The sequence below is a fragment of the Engystomops pustulosus genome, chromosome 4 (assembly GCF_040894005.1).
Source record: "Engystomops pustulosus chromosome 4, aEngPut4.maternal, whole genome shotgun sequence".
Taxonomy (NCBI): Eukaryota; Metazoa; Chordata; class Amphibia; order Anura; family Leptodactylidae; genus Engystomops; species Engystomops pustulosus.
In genome coordinates, this window is record NC_092414.1 from 175,225,206 (window position 1) to 175,247,184 (window position 21,979).

The 21,979-nt window shown below is 40.5% G+C and overlaps 1 protein-coding gene across 2 annotated transcripts in view; it reads right to left on the bottom strand.

Moving 5' to 3' along the window:
- ADAMTS17 (ADAM metallopeptidase with thrombospondin type 1 motif 17) overlaps positions 1 to 21,979 on the bottom strand; it is a 145,800-nt gene that overhangs the window by 97,525 nt on the left and 26,296 nt on the right. For both annotated transcript variants that reach the window (XM_072148604.1, XM_072148603.1), the window contains exons 4-7: positions 20,635 to 20,810; positions 16,300 to 16,383; positions 15,791 to 15,945; positions 15,591 to 15,634 (exon numbers count right to left, since the gene is read on the bottom strand). In XM_072148604.1, the coding sequence (XP_072004705.1) occupies positions 15,591 to 15,634; positions 15,791 to 15,945; positions 16,300 to 16,383; positions 20,635 to 20,810 (459 nt within the window). The remainder of the gene's footprint in view (positions 1 to 15,590; positions 15,635 to 15,790; positions 15,946 to 16,299; positions 16,384 to 20,634; positions 20,811 to 21,979) is intronic.

Consider the following 21,979-nt stretch of genomic DNA (forward strand, 5'->3'; position numbering starts at 1 on the left):
TGTCAGGTTTCAATCTGTAAAAGCTCAAATCATTTGTTTTAGGTTTTGGCAGGCGTCTACAATACTGTTTTCTGTAGATCACAAGACAGGTCTGCAAGGGCTTAAATGTATTGGTCAAGTACTTCTCATTGCTCATGAACAAATGGTGGTCCTAGACCACTCCGACTCTTCAAACATCCAACGTTTTTTTAATGCCTCATAGAGTTAATGTGACATCGTTAGAAGTATTTTGCCTCCTTCAATGTAAATACTGTAAATATCACAGATAAGTAACCAGATGGAAGAAACATGTTAATAACGCCAATTATACTCAATATATGACTAGTTGCTAGGAGCTAAATGTATTCTCAACAGCCAACAGCAATCCTCAATGAGGCTTTAACTTTTCCTTAACTAAATATAATTACTATGAATGATTTTGCCTTTCACATTTAAACACTTTCACTTTAACTCTTTAACTCTTTAAATAACAAGAGGATACGGAAAGTATTTGGACTCCTTTAAGTTTTTCACTTTTTGTTTCATTGCAGCCAATTGGTAAGATCAAAAAAGGTCTTTTGTTTGCTCATTTATGTACACTCTGCCCCCATCTTGAAAGAAAAAAAAACTGAATGTAGATATTTTTGCTAATTTATTAAACAAGAAAAACTGAAATATCACATGGTATTCAGCCCCTTTGATTAGTGTTGAGTAGAAGCAGTTTTTTAGCTAGTGCAGCCAGGAGTCTTCTTGTGAATGATGCACACCTGGATTTGGGGATCCTCTGACTCTTCCTTGCAGATCCTCCCCAGTTCCCTCAGGTTGGATTGTGAAGCCATCTCTCTAGAGATGCTCAGTAATAGTTGACTTTGTGGGACTTTCTCCCTATTGCATCTCTGAAGCTCAGCCACCTCTCTTACCAAGGCTCTTCTGCCACGATTGCTTAGTTTGACTGGATGGCCAGGTCAAGTAAGAGTTGCGGTCGTCCTAAACTTCTTCCATTAAAGAATTACGGAGGTCACTGTGCTCTTAGGAACCTTAAGTGTTGCAAAAATTCTTTTGTAACCTTTGCCAGATCTGTGCATTGCCACAATTATGTCTCTGAGCTCCTTGGGCAGTTCCTGACGCCAATTAATGAGTAGAACCACCTCAAGAGGGGTTGGAAGGAAATGGACAGCATGTGAGTTATTATACGAGTGTCACAGCAATGGGCTTGAATACTCATGACCATGTGACATTTCAGTTTTTCTTGTTTAAGACATTAGCAAAAATATCTACATTCCTGCTTTTTTCTGTCAAGATGGGGTGTATAGTATACATTAATGTCAATTGGCTGAAATGAAACAAAGAGTGAAAAATTTAAAAGGGGTCTGAATACTTTCCCTACTCACTTTACATGGAAAAGGGATCTAGATAAATAATACACTGATGGTAATTTGCTACGAAAGAGAGTTCCTTCAGAAGGTAGAAACATTGCTAGTTAATGAAAGGGCTATATATAAGAAGAGAAAGGCAAGTGGTAAATTTGAAATACTTTGGGGCCCTTGGTTGAATACCCCAGGACTGGAGTGGAGCGGTTGAGAGACTTGGTTTTTGCAAGCTAATTTGGATCCTTAGGTAAGATATCATACTAATTCAGTAGGTTGAAACTGGAAAAGTGATGTCATAACTGAAAGAGAAAGTTAGATACAACTATAAAATTGAATAAATGGCAGCATATAATCTAGCATATGCTAAAAGTTTTGATGAGAAATGGATAAAATGGACTTAATTTGATATATCAAGTTGACAAGCACAGAATTTTCTCCTTCGTTTATACTTAGTATTCATGTGGATTCATGCGGAAAAAAATCTTAACATTTTATTGACATCTGTGACTTTATTGAGCTTTAATTGTATACCATACAACTCCAAATTTTGTAAAAATTGTAAATTTAAAAAAAGTAATTGTCATGTTACAGTGGCAAAGGAAGTAACCATGTCACCTTGGCCAAAATCTACATTAAGATCCTTTATAGGATTTATATGGACCCTGTTAGGGTTCACAAGTTCTATTGTACTACCTCCCCTTTTTGTTTTAGGACATGTGCAGAATTAGGTAGATCTCTCCATATTTGGTGGATGTGTCTGAAGATGGCTTTTTGTCTGCAACCTTTTGGTCAGATATGGCCTTCCTGTTGACTACAGTACTGTCGCACCATGTCCAGACGATTCCTACTATCCTACTTTTAGCTGATAGGTGTTCAAGAAGCCATGATCAAGACCATAAATTGCTACAATTTAACTTCGAGAATTTATATTGCTGTAAATTTGAAGTCCCACTGCTCTGTGGAACAGTTCAAGGCCAAGGTCACCAAGATGATGACTTTTGAAAAGATCAAACATGGCAACTGTGGTTGGATTGCATCTACCCCTACAGTGATTCTTTTTTCCCAACGAGGGTGGTAATTGGTATTTTCTATTTTGTGTTTTTGCCCTCCCCCCTTGTAGAGACCCCTATTCTACCCCTACCTTATTTTTCTCTTTATAACTGGACATTTTGATGCTATGTACCTGGCACAAAGTTTCTGTTCTCTCTAACTGACTGCCTTGGGATTTTTGGTGTATTGCGCCGCCGTGTTTACTTTTTTTCCTATCTTAATAAAACCGTTTTGAAACTTAAAAGGCATTGTTCCAATTATTTCTCTAGTCCTTACTGTTCCTGAACAATCAATGTCTTTCAGCTCTATTTTTGTATGCTGGTATAAAGAATAACATCAATATAAGAAACTTTGAGATGTATGATAACCCACACATCCAGCAATGTAGAACCAGCTACTCCTGGACCACTGTCTATAAATGAGCTTTTATTTAATCAGTGCCAGACAGGCTGAGGTCATGTAAAATATTGTTTTTACCATTCAACCATCAGAATTGCAGGAGTTAACTGGATCCTTCTACAGCAGCCCCACCACAGCCAGACTGGGTACCCTGTCTTTCCACTGGCTATGAGGTAATGCAAGGTATATGGAAAATACATTCTGTTTTATGCACATCTCTCCACATGAACAATCCTAAATGAGAACCTTACAACACCCACCATTAAATCCTGACTCCTGTGTCCCCACTGTAGATCACTGTATTATAAGACGATTAGGTTGATATTAGAATTTGGAGAATTTATCTACTGTATATTTAGAAGTATGCCTTATATTAGATACTTAAGTGCTATAAACTTGGATCAAAGTATGCAATGTAGGATGAGTCCTGCCAATGAAGACATCAGCTTCTCTGCAGACGATACATTAGCATGACATGATTGTGTTAGGTAGGTAATTTTAATGTCTTCACCCTCTTATGCCGTCTCTAGATGATAGCACTAAATATATTACATAAAGGACATCCACAGCATCCAAGAATGACACGACTTGATTCATATATTTCTAAATGATGTGCTAATAAGCTATATCCAAAGGGAAAAGGAAATCTATCTTCACTAAATAGACGGGATCATGGCACCACGCTACCAGGCTAATGCCACTTGTTATTCATGTCTGGGTGTAACCTCCATCTATCAATTTAATGAGCTTATTTATAAAAGCATAAAAAAATATCACTGCTGGTGATGTAATATATCCAGAAAGCCAATGGTTCCGTAGTTACTTGAGTTTCTGAGCGATGCCCTGAGTGTGAGGTGTAAATGCCATAATATCTCTTAACACTTCCAACACATCTTTAAACCACATATACAAATGGTTTAATATTGTTTTAAGACCAAATGGATGACAGAATGTTATTAAGTAACTTGTAGCATATGCCATCTTTTATGTGTCAGTTGCATTGACCAAAAAAATTGGTTACACTCTTTCAGGCCCGGCGACAGCACCCGGCTTACCCGGGCAAGTGCTGGAGCCCCAGGGTGCTGGAGGGCCCACTCTGGCCCCCGGATCAACTGTACCAGTGACGCCTTAAGACACTGGTACAAATGATGCCCTTCCGGCTGGTGTTGTTTTCTGCCTCTATGCTTCTGGAGCGCAGCAAAGAAGCAAAATAGCAAAATCCGAAACTCACCTGTCCTTGGTCCCCCCGAAGTCGTGCTCTCCACTGTATGCGATGGCTCTGATGGCTTCAGACCCGATGCATACAGCAGGGGCATGCCAAAGAAAGATGGCGGCTGTTCCTTCGCTGCTTCGGGGGAACCAGGAAAGGTCAGTTTCGGATTTTGCTTCTTTGCCGTAGGGGGCCAGTATAGCTTGTGTGTGTACAGGGGGGAGGGGGCTACAGTGCAGCTGGAGGGGGAAAGGGGCAGTGTGTCTACAGGGGAGGGGGGCAGTATAGCTGGAGGGGGGCAGTGTAGCTGGAGTGGGGGGATACAGTGTGACTACGCGGGGTAGGGGCGGCAGTGTGGCTACTGGAGGACGGCCCATGATGGAGCCCACTGAGGCTCTATAGCCCAGGGCCCACTAAAACCTGGAGCCTTCACTCTTTCCTTATCCATGTTATAGGATCTGATAAATAAACTCTTTCATTGTAAAGGCAAAGTTGTAGTGGGACAGAAAGACTGGCCCAGATATATAAAACTGGCTGCGCCAGTATTCGGGCGTAGTTTGCACATAAATGTATGTGCACCTAAAGGGGCGTTCTAGTGCCAACTCGCACAGAGCACCACTTTTACATGAAAAGCCCAACATAATTGTGGCGCTCATCCGTTACCATGTGCACTGTGCACATTTATCACTATTGATAAATGAGCCCCAATGTGTTTGGTTTTGGTACATCTGCGACAAACGTGCCATAACCCCAGTACAAATTGAAGCCAAACGTATCTTGCAGAATGCAATGGAAAATGTCCTTACAATTGAGTCCTTCAAATGTTTAAAATGTAAGGTGAAAACACCTGTCTTTTAATTTTCGGATTTTTGGTGTAAATCCACCAACTGGTGCTAATTTCCTTAATTTAATTAATTGACAACCCCCATTTAACTGACAGCCTAAGGTTTCTTCCACACTTGCGAGTGTGATGCGCTGACAACAGGTTGTCCAGCTGAAGGCCCAATGGGTGACCCTATGAGCCATAGCAAAGAGGTGGTTGTTCAAAGTCTTTCAAAGCCCCCAAGAATGCTCGTCGAATGCTAGGGGATAATGTTGAGAATCTCCATGGGCAATCCTTTCATAGCTGGAATTGCTCTGTGTGTACAGAGAAGAAATGGCCCAAAGTTCAGCCAGTTTAATTTATTTGGGTCAAATGGGAAACAATGGGGGTCATTTACTAAGGGCCCGATTCGCGGTTTCCCGACGTGTTACCCGAATATTTACGATTTGCGCCGATTTCCCCAGTATTGCCCCAGGATTTTGGTGCACGCGATCGGATTGTGGCGCATCGGCGCCGGCATGCACGCAACGGAAATCAGGGGGCGTGGCCGAGCGAAAAGCCGACGGATTCGGAAAAACCGGCGCATTTAAAAAAAGAAATGTGTCGCTTGGGACGCGCTTACCTTCACTCAGCCCGAGCCAGTGAACTCCAGCGCGTTCTGATGCTTTTCAGCGCAGCAGCGCCACCTGGTGGACGGCGGAGGAACTAGCTTGATGAATCCCGGCCGGACCCGAATCCAGCGCAGAGAACGCGCCGCTGGATCGCGAACGGACCGGGTAAGTAAATCTGCCCCAATATGTTCATTGGGACAGTGGGGGAGACACTGAGGAAACACTAAACCGGAAATGTGTAAAGAACTTAGTGAAAGGTAGTGGAGGAATTGCCATGGTGTGGGGAATGTTTTGTGCAGCAGGAGTTGGATCTCTCATACAACTACATGGAAGGTGGTATGAGTCAGAACCCTCTTCAACAACACGTGGTTCCTCCTTGCGTTCTTCACAACACCAAGTTTTATGCAGGACAAAGCCCAATGTCACACAGCAAACCACAATAGTCATAGAACTATGGAAGAGACTGGAAGAGTGGACCAAAATAACACCAGAGCTGCGTGAGAGACCAATGATGTAGAAGACCAGAACACGTACGAAACACTCATTTCTATTCTCTAATTATGATTTTGGGTTTTTTTTGCAAAAATTCAAGTGATCATACATTGTTCTCCAATTTTGATCTCCAGTAGATCCAATCTGATGCAGACAATGCCCCCTCCACGCCCACATGCTCTGTGAACAAAATTGTCTGCACCAGATTTATAAAGGGTTAGAGACAGTTTTCAGGCACTTCTTCAACTAGTACACCAAAAGGGTATGGCATATGAAAGTGAGTGTGGCTTCATGGCTTAAAACAACAAACAAAAAAAACAGGTGACAAAAATATTGCTAACCAAACAGAATTTTGTCCCAGTTTTCTGGCGTAAAATAAGCCAAGTAATAGGAGGTGCAAAGAACGCTTAGACAGTTTATACTGTCTTATTTATGACTTATTATGACTTATTATCCAGCATCAATCTCTTATATGAATCTTGTCTAGTCTATCTCTGCACCTTACGACACTTTTTATAAATCTGCGCCATTGTCTCATTGTGGGAAGTGCTAATTGTCCATAGTTGTCTTGCAAAGACTTTGTCTTCTTTACTGGGTCCCATGTTTCCAAGGCCCAGAAAGGGGTACGGGTCTAGTCTGTGCAGTTTGACCCACATTCACACTATCAGTTTCTTAAGATGTCCTCAATAATTACACATGCTGCAACCCTTTTTCCTATATATCTTTCAAGGTTGGTGATGCTCTGTATGAAGTGTAGGCATCCATCCAGTCCAGGTGCATAGAGAGTGCAAGGTCTCCTATCTTTGCATGCGTTGCCTCCAGGAGCTCCTGTTTCCTCCCACACTACAAAAATATTCCAATAGGTGGGTCTAGAGGCCCGCAGGGAACACTGCAGCAATAATAAGTAATCATCCCCCCACTTCATACAGAATCGCAGCTGGACACGGACCCTGGTATCAGGCTTTATTACTTTTTCCTTTTGGTCCTGACACTTTGTAAATAAGACAGAAGAGATTAATGTTTCGCAGGTACTTGCTGCCAGCTGACTCCATCACTAGACACCCTCCTAGGGAGCTCCTGCTTACGGCTGGGTTTTCTGAATGACCTGAGTTCCCCCCTCTCTGTATTCCCGTCTGACCCCCTCTCTGACAGCTCTGTCAAAATACTTTTCCACATCCTGTGAAGGGACTGCTGTAAAGATGGTGCCTTTCACTGAGGTCACAATGCAGCTGCTGTGTATCTGTTTTAATTGTAAGTCAGACCAAGGCATGTAATACAAGTACCTACCATTGTCCTCTACAGCACATTACAACCTATTAACCTATGAAATGGCATATAACTAACTATATACAAATGAAGTCTATATATAGATATTAGGACATGAATTTTAGCCCTTACTTTTTAATGCTGCATATAACTCAATGTATACAGTAATTTTCTATAGCATTCAACTCATAAACATACAAGAACACACATGCTTGGATCATCTGAGTATAGACTTTCCAGGAAAAGACTAAAAATCTGCAACACATCTTTAAATATCAATCATTTTCTGTCTACTGTAAAAGGCTGCAGCTAATCTGCACTGAAATACTCCAGTGTTTCGGTTCCATATAGAAGTCAATTATTCCCTTTGTTGTATGATGTATGAATGAGAAAAATGTTATCTCAACTAAATTTAAGTCTGTAATATGATGCAGAATATGTTGCCACTATACGAGCAATGAGAATTATTGTTCTTGCCAAAGAACATATATAATATAGGATTCAGACAAAGGGGTCCTTAAAAATGGTTGGCTACTAATAAGAAACTTTTGCAGGGTAAGTAGAATCCCCTAATAGGGTCAACCACATTGTATTTAAAATTGTTAGGTTGTTGTCAAACGCAGTGCTCTGACCCGGTTTACAAACCGGATCAAAGCACCAAGGGCCGTGCTACGGACCAATCGCATATGAGTTTCCATGGGAACACATGGGATCGGCAACCAGCAACTGGTCTTGTATTGTCTGAATGCAAGACACCGGGTGCTGGTTACCATCAAAACGCAAATGCGATCGGGCCAAGTCTCACCCCCACGCACTTTGGTTCCGTTTCGAAACGGTGTCAAAGCCCTAATTTGTGACTGATACCTTGAAAAGACAAAAGATTGCAGGCAACTGTGTCTTCTGCACCCCTATTACACTGTGATTGTGTTGTGGAGCTTCAGGTGATGAGAATAGCTTTTAGGCGGTGTACTCTGATGGAAATGCGGTAAGGAATATAATATCCAAAGAAGAAGGCAAAAGAAGGCAGGTCACTCACCAAAAATATACAGTCTTTAATGCAGCCAGCGGGATACACAAGAGAGGAGTCGGGCACGCCACGAACGATGGACCGTTTTGCGTGTTACGCGCTTTCTCAGGTCTGTGGCTAATTTGTGACTGCACTCTTAACTTACCCTACGGACCCCAAGGAACCACAGGTCAAGAGACCCGATGGTATTCTCTTGTGGAACTTTTTGTGACATCTGTGGACTTCCACCATCTCAGAGGGCCGTTCGCTCAGTATTGCTCACAATTACATGGGATTGCTGTTTACGGAGATCACTCATAAACAAGCACACGGCCCCCTGATCTGCAGGGACTGGAACGGAACAGGAAGTCCAAAAAGTGGCTGCTGGTAGGTAACATAATCCGTGGCTCCTACAGTACGAAGAGGAAAGTTTACCGAGGTAAGTACAATACAGATAGTCCTATTAGTGCATTGTATTTACCTGGGTAAACTTTCATATATGTGGTCAACCCCTTTAAGTCCTTACTCAACTGGTAACAATGACTTACTGAGCTTTACTTAGATTAAAACATTGGTTTAGTTCATTAGCTTCTACAATGAGTGAACTGCTTCCAGTGGGGACTGAGACTTTACAATTTTGGTTACAAAGTTTGGGGCGGAACTCAAGGTTTAATTCTCATAAAGTCTCAAGACATTGGACTTTGTACAGTAGGCAGCGTCGGCCACTTGTACTTTACTGTAATATGGCCACTTCACTTTAGACGTTTACTATATATCCTTCCCTTTACAATTATAGCTACTACGGAGGAGAAACAGAAGTGCAAATCTTCCTTCCCTGAGGCAAACACTCCTCAAACTCCTCAAATTTTACAATTCTCAATGTTATGACATTTCCACAAAGCATTTCACTAAATGTTACACATACAAGTCATAACTAAAATGATAGAAGAATGCTGACCATTTATTTTCCATATTTACCCAGGCGAGACTAAGGTATAAACATGATCACCATCTGTGATAAATAACCGATTGCAGACGTTTTCAGATCTGGGAAGGTCTGACAAGGTCGCTCCAGAAAAAGGACGGTAGCGGAATGCAGAGCATTTACCCTCAAATCCACTGGATTAATGACAATGTAAACATGAAATATGCTGAATACGTACGGACCTCAATGATCGTAATCACATTATAAATGGTCAGAGCTGTGTGATTTTTCTCTTTAACACTTATTTGATCCATGTTTCACCTCTAAAATAACAGGGTCAGCAATTTTCAAAGCCAAAGGGCCTTGTTGGTATAAAACATTTAAAGCGCCCCAGCAACTTGAAAAAATTTACCTTTATATGGTTAAATAAGCATTTGTTACAGCTATATCTACCTAGCTAAACTAGGGAATACATGAGATACAAACCATGTCCTCAGATGACTTCTCCATACTTGTGTGCCCTCAGTTGTTGCTCATAGAGGAATGTCCAAAGCAGAGGCTGACATCCATAAGTCTTTATATACGAGCCCCTTTCTTTAACAAAGATTATCAATGTTCAATGTTTGGGGGTCTGACCCCCAGGACACCTGAAAATGAACTGAGTAAAGATGCTCCACCACTTCAGGTCGTTCAGCCTATAACTGTAGCTTACGATTAAGCCGTTATGTTGAATAGTTTTTTTTCTGCAAGAAAACAGCAGGACCTGAGCAGATTGTACTAACTGGCCCACATTTATTAAAGGGTTTGCGCCAGTTTTTTGTCTTCCTTTGCACTGAAAAGAATGTGCAAACTGCTTGCTCATGTATTTATGAAGTGTTTGCGCCAGTTTATTATAGGAACTCAACAGAAATGTGTCGTGCACTGTGGGGCACATTTACTAAGGGTCCGCAGCCGCGAATCCGTCGGGTTTTTCCCAAATATTTCCGCTTTGCGCTGTATTTCACAGGATTGTGGCGCACGCGATCGATTTTTGGCGCGACAGAAATCGGGGGGCGTGGCCACCGGACAACACGAAGGATTCGGAAAACCCGCAGAATTTAAAAAGCCATTTGTGTCGCAAGACCAAGCACTCACATACACCAGAAAAAAGCAGGTGAACTTCGGCGGACCTCGGCGCAGCAGCGACACCTGGTGAATATCGGCGCACGGACCTTAGTGAATCCCGGCAGAACCCGAATCAGCGTCGGAGAACCCGCCGCTGGATCGCGACTGGACCGGGTAAGTAAATGTGCCCCTGTATGTTAAAGGTGCACACTTCCCGAGCAGTGCAGGTTGCGCCAGATTAATGAAAACCGTGGGCCAATGTTCAATAATCTGGTGCACATTAGTGAGGCAAACTGCCCATAGTGCCATTTGCATTACTTTTGATAAAACTGGGCCATTGTCCTATCAGCAGGAAGCATGTTACAGAGCAAGAGGGGATGAATGGATTATACATAGTGTCCTATTTGCAAGCGGCATGTTATAGAGCCGAGAAACTGAGTAGACTGCAGGCAGCATGTTAGAGAGCAGAAGGGGGCTAAGCTAATGATATAGAGAGTGTCCTATCTGCAGGCAGCATGTTATAGAGCAGGAGGAGCTGAGCATAGCATGCATTGTTTTTTATCTGCAGGGAGCATGTTATAGAGCAGAGGGTGTTGAGCATATTGTAAATAGGGTCCTATCAGCAGCATATTATATAGAGCTGCATAAATTGTACACATTGATCCATCTGCAAGCACCATGGTATACAGCAGTAGCAGCTGAGGATATTCTAGACCGTATCCTCTCTGCAGGCAGCATGTTACAGAGCAGTTTTCGGTGGACCCCGTTGACATCACTTCTTATGCATTACTGCAACATGGTAAAGCTACTGAATGAGTACCAGGAACCAGAGTAGGGTAAGTACATTTTTTGCGTAAGTATTTTCTCCTTATGTCAACCACAACAGCGTTTTCCAAAATTCCTAGAAAGCCCTTCAAGAAGACAACATAAGAACAATTATGTGTGTGTGTGAATATGCTATTGGCAATCAGTTCAAAATCTCTGAAGTGCTTTTTTTCTCTTGCAAGTAAGAGTAAAATAATTTTGTCGACTACACGGGATACATGCTGGCTATTACTCACAGCGTCTGTTTAGACCAGGACCAATAGTGCAGAACATCCTCCTGCATAGTCTTGACACTGATAAATATCATTTTAAGAGGATCTACACCTAGAGGAAGGTAGGGCCACCAAGCAAAGGAGAAAGGTTTTAAGAATTCCTAGTGTTTGGTGAGGCGTAAGTAACATCCTGAGTAACATGAATGAGTGAGAGTATAAAAGCTATTTACTTCTCTACACTCCCACTGGACGCCAAAAACCTTTGAGCAATACACAGTAAAGAAAACATTTCCAGAATCATAGCCTGGCTCTCGAAGAAGTACATGCTGTGTAGCTTTTAAAGGAGCCGGTTACTATGGTGTACAAAAATACACAACAAAGTAAAGTTTTTACAGAACGCTATACACACACACTAGGGTGGATTTATCATACGATATCTCATTGTATGCCAGAGCAGGATTAAACCCCTCCCAACATGCCGGATACATCATAGAGGTTATATTCTTTATTTTGTTTATTTTTGCAGCATTGTAGAAAAAGTGCCAGGAAATAATTAAAAACTTAAAAGGATATCTACCACCAGGATGAAGGATTGTGAACCAAGCACACTGACATACTGGTGCGTGCCCCCTCTGGCATGATCTACTCTTCTTTAAGCTTCATATGCCATTGTTTTTAAGGAAAATTTGAAGTCACGCAAATGGGCCCCATTAACACCTATGGAGTCGGGAGCCCCTCAGGTGCATAATTTTAAAAGCCTTTCTTTTATAAAAAAAAAAAATCAGGGCATAATAAAGCTAAAAGAAGAGCAGATCCTGCCAGAGGGAGCACATACCAGTATGCCAGTTTGCTTGGTTTACAATCCTTCATTTAGGGCGGCACGGTGGCTTAGTGGTTAGCCCTACAGCCTTGCAGAGCTGGGGACCTGGGTTCAAATCCCAAGGTCAACATCTGCAAAGAGTTTGTATGTTCTCTCCGTGTTTGCGTGGGTTCCCTCTGGGTCCTCCGGTTTCCTCCCACACCCCAAAACATACTGGAAGTTTGATTAGATTGTGAGCCCCATTGGGGGCAGGGACTGATTTGGCAAACTCTGTGTGTGCTACATAAATAAAGGAATTATTATTATTATCCTGGTGGTAGATTTCTTCTAAATTAACCTCTACATGTAGCAGACATTCCTTTATAAGGGATATTATCCTGCTGTATTTTAATTACTTTTATACTTTTAATCTTATGCTGAAAGGCTCTGGGGCAGGGATACTCTAAGCCAAACATATTATTCAGTATCAGACAATTTGTAAATCTGACGCATACAGAAGTCTTCGATGGCAAATCTGTTCTAGTTGCTTGAGGCAACCAATCAGAGTCGAGCTTTTATTTTATATACTGCTGTGGGAAAATAAAAGCTGTGCTCTGCTTGGATGGCATAAGCAACTACAACAGTTTGATTTATGTAGCACTGCATTTAGTGCACTGTTGGACTGTTTTAAGGCACTTTTGATAAATCTGTCCCAAGTTTAAATTTAGTATTGTTACATGTCAGCAGAAAAATATGTTTAAATTGACCAAAAAAAGTGTGACATTACATTAAGGGGTTAAAATTTTGTAGAATGAGAGGCCTCCACTTGGAAGATGAGCAGCCAGTGGCTCCTTGCATATGTTCGTCTGGCAGTGAGAATAAGTTGGGTGGATATAATTGGTCGGTGACTTCATGTGAATGAGGCATTACTAAGAGCTTCCACTGGAATGTTACGGAAATATCTCCATTCATAGGGAATGTAGGAGTTAAATAGGGTGACTCTATACTAAAACAGAATATGTAATGCACATTACAGAATGGGGTTGGGTTGTAGATTTATTTTTTTCTTTGCCTATAAATATAACATGTTATCTTGCCAGAGGTTAGTAGGTGAAAAATCTGTAAATGCTGCTTAAAGGGAACCTGTCATCAGGTTTTATCTCACTAAACTACTAAGCCCCTCAGTTAGGGAATGAAATGTCCTTATTTAGAATCCCCTTTTTTATTTTGAAATTTCACCCATTTACCATTTTAAAACTCTTCCTCAAAGTCAGGCAAACTTTACTCTCATTTTACTTTCACATGAAATGAGTCAAGTTTAGTGGCTGCAAGGGTAGTGTCACTTCAGAACAATCTATCTTTGGTTCTATAGTACCTAGAAACATGCTTTTCTCATATTTAAGATCCCATGAAGAAGTTTACCATTCTGTTAGCTACAGATACGGGCTTCTAAAATGACACTACCCCTAAGGCCTCTAAACTTGACACATCTCATGTGAAAATGGGATAAGAGTCATATTTGCCTGACTTTTATATAGGTAAACAAGTGAAATTTCAAATAAAATAGGGAATTCTAAAAAAGGAAATGTCTTACCCTACCTGAGGGAATTAGTAGTTTTATGGGGTAAAACCTGGTGAAAGGTTCTCTTTAAAGCTTCTTTGAATAATGAAAGACAAATTATTGAATTTTATGCCCATTGCAAATTGATTTCAGCTTATTTCGTAAGAAAATAGTGTCAAGCATGAGATTTTACACATGTACAATCTTTGGTTCTAGGTGGAGGTAAGTGACTACAAGATGTGTATGGAATTGTCTTATTCCTTTACTTCCATTCAGATTACATGCACCCTCAGCTGAATCAATGGTGCATGTCCATTTGGGACACATAAGGTATAGCTGGCAGTCGAATGCTTCAGCTACTTACACGGGTTGGGTCATTAACTATATTTATATATGATTCAGGGGGGGTCTCAGCGGTTGACCCCCCTCAATTAGCAGAAAGGGTGACCCTTATCCACTCCAAAGAACAGGGACTTCTGTATTGGTATACAGTGCAGTTTAAAAACAGAAGTCCCCCAGTCCTCTGCGGGATCAGATAATGGCTACATGAGGGAGGGAGGAAAGAGGAAGCAGAAGAGAGAGCAAATAATGATGATGAGTGCAGCCTTGTAAAAGATGCCCCTGAGGGAGCCAGCTATACTTTTTCTATATTTCTGCTGAGTGAAAGCAGTATTGTTAATGATAAAAGCAGATTGAGAATTAGTATTAGATCGCCTATGGGAACCTGTCATTAGATGAAAATGTGATGACAGGTTCCCTTTAACATTTTAACCTCTTGTATGAATAAGGAACACGCTACTTGCTGCAATTGTGATGTAACTTAATAAACATATTTTTGCCAGTGTGTCTAATGTTTTTGTTATGGGATTAATGGAACCTATATTTCTGCAACTAGCAAATAATATATGTCGGATATATAGGAAATACTACAGCAAAAGCAATATATTATTATAAGGCTGCTTTCACACAACAGTATTTGGCAGCCATATGCTAGCTGTATGTACTAGCACACAGCTGCCATAGAAGTGTATGGTGCACAGCACAATACGATGAACACACACACACACACGTGTGCTCACAGTACCAGGCCGCCACAAAAAGATAGAGCATGTTCTATATTCGGCTATAAGTAAAGCCGTCTCGCACCGCTTCCTTTGGAGAGGGGAGGGGTGAGCAGTGCCATTCCAGCTGAACGTGTGTTATGCCCGGCTCCAAGCCCAGGAGAAGCACGACTTAGTGTAAAAGCAGCCTTAAATAGAGAATACAGCACAAAGTTGTTTTTTTTTAGTTGTGAACTTTCATACAATAAATTTAACCATGTACCTGAATATAAATCAGCAAATTAAATCAGCAAAGAACAACTCGTTCTGTGACAACATGTATGTAGAAACACTTATTTCTAATCCCTTAATGATATTTGTTTCACAGCCAATTATTTTTATTTTTTTCTTTTGCTTCCTAAAAGGGTCTTCCAGGTTAAAAATATTTATCATTAAAGGGTTTGTCCCAACTTTTCAAGGTACCCCAACAGGATAGGGGATAACAACTACATAGGTGGGGGTCCCAGCATTCGGAGCACAAGAAAAGAAACTTCATAACTTTTTTTTTTCAGTAAAATTTTTATGGGTGGTGAAGTAGAGGTGAATTGTACATTTGCACTTTTTTCCAGTTACATGTATACAATATGAAATAATTATTTGCCTATTTGAAAGTGGGGATACCTATTGTTTAGGACTAGATTTAGTATATTTTTCAATGTGAGCTATAGGGAAAGGGCAGTGATTAGAATTTATTGCTGATACAATATACTATAATACAACTGTAAGAAAAAGTACCAAATAAGTGGAAAAGAAGGATTTTTCTCGAATATGTATATATTTTCTTTGTTGATATATTAGTTTTGTGCTATTCAAAGTTTGTTTGAAAATAAATAATCAATTAATGAATCCAGTACTTACCCACAGTATCGCAGGGTTCATCCTTATGGACACAAAAATCAGTTCTGGAAAAAAAAAAGTATATATATCCACTTTTAACACAGTAACTCAACAATATTTTGTACACACTCTATTCAATCAGTATCAGACCATAAAAGTAGCACCCAAACTTTTCGATGGACAGGACACAAATGAAAAAGTTTTCGGGATTATCTCCATACCTGGTCACAAACACAGCGACATCCACAGGGACGTCATCCTTGGCTCCTGGTACATAATTGTTTCCCAAGTATTTTGGTCCACCATACTCTTCATTTTGCCAATGGCAAAAACTCTCTAAAGATCTTTCTCCATGGTGACCTATGGACAGCTTGGTCTACAACACATAAAGATAAACATAATTGTTTTTCTTTTATAATATGGATATATAAACTAATAAAACATATATCGGTACAAATGGATCTATTCTACTTTCCATTTTTCAGATATTACAAACCAATAAAAAACTTGTGCCGATATAGGTTTTATTAGCTTTTTGTCTCCCCCGATTGTGTAGTACCCAGATCTTTATCTGAGCACAGTGTAATCTTATGCGTTTGCTATTGGGATGTCACGTGCAACTGTTATTAATATGGATATATGCCAGGAACTACTACTTGTATATCTAAAATGCAGAGTGTTCTTTTACATTGCTAAATATTTTGAGAAGTTATTGGCAATTAAAGCTTACTGGACGGCTGTGGAGCAGAACCAATTTGGTGACACGGATGACGACTTTTATTCCGAGGCTTTGGTGTTGAAACATGTTGTAAACCTGCAAAATCAAAACAAAATAAAATGTAATACTGTAGATCTAAAGCTACAAAGAAGAAGAAGAGTAAAGATCGTAACTACGGGTAACTGCTTTGTTTTTCACTTTTACATCTTCTACCAATTTCATATCTGTGAGAACATGTAATCTTTATATACAAAATTTCAGGTATGAAGTCAAGGAGTAGTTGTACTTCACTTTGTTGCGTTCTCAACAGATATATATATTTAAATATGAATTAAATTTATTGAATATATATATATATATACACATATATATTTATTTAATTTCTATTTATTTCATGTCTTGTGAACAGGGCCCTCATTCCTATTGCTCCATTTGACCATGTTTTGCACTGTGAAGTTTGTAATTTAGTTTATGCATGAACCCCATGATCTGCAAAATATGATGGCACTATATATATGCTTAGTTGCTGATTTCAATATGGTCCATGTAAATGACCCTCATTATCTAAATCAAAACCGTTTCCATTACACATGGAGAGTAAAACAGTCGATTCTAAATATGTTGTAAGCTCTAGGGGTCCTGGTGAAAAGAAACCCAATACCATGCCATAGAAGGTGGCCCGAATCGAATGACAGTTATGAATCCTTAGGGTTGAAATATCCTAGGCCCTTTTTCATTTATGGTCATGCAAAACAGTTCTAGATGTGTATTTATGTGCTCTCGATGACATCACACCAACCCATGAAAAAGCCACCGGCTTGAAAGACATTCCAGCCAGAGACTCAGTTCTGAGGACCTTTCTGGACAGCTGCTATGGAATCTAAATAGAACATTCATCTTATGTTATAGATATGCCCCAGTGTAAATGACAATATAGGACTGCAATCTGTATACTTGTATTTATACATTTAGTTAGGCAGGGTTCACACAAATGCTATAGCTATCCATCAGCCTCATGGTTGCCTTAAAAGGGCCGAATGTCATTTTATTAATGTATAAATGTGTCTTCGAGGTGTTATGCAGTTACATTTATATAGCATAATCATTACAATCAGCCATTTGGGGGCAACCACAAACCTAAATATATTTTTAATTAACCAAAGACAACACAGTGCTGCCACAGTAGCCAAGTCACAGTTTTAATACAGAAGCCAATAGTCGCCGTGCCCCCACATTAACCAATAGCCACAGAAAAGATCAATAGTCAGTGTCAATCAGTAGCCAATTTTGACAGTGCCCACATTAGTGACAAAAATAGTCAGTGTCAATGAATGTCCATTTTGTCAGTGGCCACAATATTTCACAGTGCCCCACAGTAGCCAATAGTCACAGCCACAGAAAAGGCCAATACTCACAGTGTCCATCAGCAGCCAAATTTGTCAGTGTCCACAATAGTCACAATTAGTCACGATATTCCCACATTAGCCAAGAGTCAGAGTTTCCACACAGCAGCCAGAAGTCACAGTGCCCCCACAGTAGCCAATAATCACAGAAAAGGTCAATAGTCAGTGTCAATGAATAGCCAATTTTGTCAGTGCCCACAATAGTCACAGTGCCCCACAGTAGCCAATAGTCACAGCCCCAGAAAAGGCCAGCATCAGCAGCCTCTATTCACCTACCGTATTTAGGCCTCTTGCGCACAACCATATGGGGGCCTTTGATCCGGTCGCACAATTTGCCAGATCATAGAAGTTTATGGCACCCGGTCACAGTGTGGTGAGCAAATGGTGTCTCACCGAACAGTGACCGAGAGGGGTGGCCACCACACAAAGTGCAGAACATGTCCTATATTTTTTTTGTAGAACGGTGGCAGCTGCTCGGCTTTCTTTGGAGAGGGGAGGGGTGAAGCATACTCACCAATCCTCCGTCCAGCACCCCCGCTCTATGCTTGGCCGGGCTATGGGCCACGGTGAGCATATATCCGTGTGCAGAAGGCCTTAGTTTGCCTTATGTTCTTCCATAAGGGAAGGGCATACAGTAAAACTCAGGCGTATAAACCTTTGGTGATCCTTAGCAATATTTCATCTACTTTCAAACTTGAATTTAAGCCCTGAATTTTAAAGGAAATGCTTTGGAAAGTTTGTATCGCGATCACCATTTAGGTCCACAGGTCAGTGATGTCTATGGCATCCTTTATTTCATACAACTGAATGGGATTTATTATGCTTTTATCAAATGTTTACTATGGATTGCAACCATCCCCAATCTGATCATTTGCTCACCTTGCTGGTAATGCAAGTCAGGTTTTTCTCCACAATCAGCTTAAAAATAAATCTGGCTGACAATGGCACATGTACTATAAATGTGCCAAACTTAGTGAAACATTTCTAATATACTTTTTTCATTCTTATGTACAAAATAAATGGCGAGATTCTACTAACTACTTAATGAAATGGCACATTTTCAACTTTCACATCTGCCATAAGTTTTTCTATGTAAGCAGCAAGTGATTTAGGTTAAATGGCAGCATTATAAATAACATAATACATTCGTCATGGTGTAATCATGGAATGTAAGTGAAATGCTGCTGAAAAGGAATATGTTACAGACCAGGATACAGGCAGTCCCCGGGTTATGTACAAGATAGGTTCTTTAGGTGTGTTCTTAAGTTGAATTTGTATGTAAGTCGGAACTGTATATTTTATAATTGTGACTGCAGACAAAATTCTTTTAGGTCGCTGTGATAATTGGATTTACATTTTTTTTGCAGTCATGGGAACAAGGATTATCAATAAAACATCATTACAGACACCTTACAGCTGATCATTGCAGTCTGGGATTATAATAAAACATTCACCAGAGGTCACAGTGGGCAGAGTGGTCCGTCTGTATCTAGGGGTCATCTGTAAGTCGGGTGTCCGCCTGTACATTCAATCAGGATGCTCTATTAAACCCTGCTGGGTCCAAGATGACACTTTTTGAGAGGTGTTATATTTTTTTTATATTTTACCTTAAACAGTGGTATTACCACAAAGACAAGTTTCTTATATGTACTGAGGATAACAAAATAACACATTCTCTATTTTACTGTTATTAACAAAAATACTGCATTTCACAGATATAAGTAAAACCTGTCTCTATCAGTCCTGCTGTACACAATTTCAGTTGCCCTGTAACTTCTGACTCAGGGTCAGGCCTCCATCTTTGATTTCTGTGTGGCGGCCGTGCTTGCTGAGTTTCTGTGTATTTCTGCTCTGAGCCTTTAGCCATGCCCCCAGCAGTCAGCACGGAGCTCACACTGATATACAGACACTGATTCACTTCCTGCCAGCACATTGTGAGCAGGCTGCAAACTACAAGGAGATAAGTGATCTGGGGGAAGGGGGAGGCAGGCACATATCTGTAAGAACACAGATGTGTTCACAGAGCTAAAAGTGTAACAGTGTAAAAGTCTGTCAGCCTCTCTCTGTCATGCCTCTGTGTGATATGCATCTCATGCATCTCCTCATCTATCATCTGTCTCATCTCTCTTTCTATGTGTCATTGTGTTAGTACAATGTCAGTAGCAAGATGAAAGTGTATATACACCAGTACCTTGATAATCTAACCACACTGTCACCCCACAGAACTAGATGGATCATAATGTGTCTGCTTAGAGAGTCCCCGCCCACACCCTGGCATTTTGCACTGAGCATCCTAGGGAGTTTTCCTAGGAAAATTGTAAAGTAAGGGGTTAAAATGATCTTTATTGTATTAACATCACTAGGGGATTGAGATGTCAGAATTTTCTTTTGCAGGAAAACTCCTTTAAAGGGAACCTGTCATCAGGAAACATATTTTCACATAAGGACAGGTTACCATAGCCTTTTTAATACTAATTCCCAATCTGCTTTTATAATAAACATAACTGCTTCCACTAACTCTTAAAAGTATATCAAAGTTTACCGGTTTTCTGCCAGCAAACTGCATCCAGTCATGTGGTGATCATCATTATCTCCTCTTTGCTCTGAGTCCTTCCCTCCCTCCTCCTCCTCCTCCCTCCAGCCGTTAACTGATGCTGTGCTCCATGCAATTCTCTGTCAGCCCAAATCACCAAGAGGAAGGGGAGGGAGGAAGAGCAAGCAGAGCAGAGAGGAGATAACGATGATGACACAGGGACTCGGACACCCTCATGACACTATGCAGTTTACACTATATATACACTTTTGAAAGTCAGTAGAAGCAGTAATACTAATTATAAAAATTCCGCAGATGTGAAAGAAACGTATGAAAGACATAAGCAACTTGTCTGTTAAAAAAGGATAATCTAAATTGGATGCCAACGATTGTAAGAATAAAGTTCCATACCATATTCATGACTGTAAGAATAAATCTCTGCACAGCCTCAGGTCCATGATATTGCACCATGTCAGCATCAGCCACCACCAGGGTCTCTACTGTGTGTCCATCACCAAGTCTGATTGCATTCCTCCGTTCTCGCCAGTCACCTCCTTCTCCATTCTTGTTTTGTTTTTTTCTTTTCCCTTATTAAACCAAAAATCCATAGTTAAAACATATATGAAATAAATACATATGTTTTATTCAAATAACAAAAGAACATAAAAATTTAGAGTGCATTGAAATAAGTGGTAATTACACCTTTCCTTTTACTTTTAGTAGGAAGAGGAAACCCATAGAAAGACATGGTGACATGTGCCAATGACTAGCATACATCCAAAATATACATTTGTGTGCATGAGGCCTTAGGATGTATATGTAAGATGCAGATATGTTGCAATTTATCCAGGCATCTGCCACATCCTTGTGCTGTAAGTTTTACACAGGTAACCGGCATGATGTTCAAGGACATATGATTCATCAGACCAGGCCACGCACTTCCATTGTTTCACAGTCCATGATGCTCTTGTACCCATGGAAGTTGTTTTATGCAGTGGACAGGGGTAACAATAGACATTCTAATGGGTCTGCAGCTTCTAAACCCAATGTACAGTGAATTTCAATCTAATGGGTGTACTGAAACTTCTTACTATGATAGAAAGGTAACTTTTTCACAAGCGCCTCTTCTGTGGGATCAGAGAAGACAGGCAAGATGCCTCACTTGCATCAATAAAACTGCCTCCCAGCAATCCAGAAATCATGCTTGGCATTTCCCTTCACTCCCATATAGTTGAACAGCAGTACACGTTTGTCCTGCCGATTTACCCATTAGGGAACCCATTCTCCAGATTGCTGGGGGTCCCATTTTCATGAACAGTGTTGGTTCCAGGAGTCACACATTCACGGATAAGCTTGTTATTCCCTATCCTGTAGGAAAACTTAAAAATGTCATATAACCCCTTTAAGTGGAAAAGACAAAGACATCTGCAAATTGGTGTCAGACAAAAAGGGGGACATGTCACTCTTTTATTGCATAACTTGTGGGTAATTGTTTCAGACAGCAATGCTCCTACATTGATCTGTGTCTCCCAAAACAGTTTCTTGAATATATTTGCCACCATTCTGCCAAAAAATGACCTTTTATTTTTGTAAAGCGTTTTAACAGTATATGGCTAATGTTCTCTACCTTTCTTGTCTTGCACCTAGGCATATTTTATGTGTAACCTTCCTATAACCTATTAATGCGGCATGTATTACTCGTGTTCTCATATGCCTCTACATGTTTTACCCATCTACTTCATATATGAGTTTACAG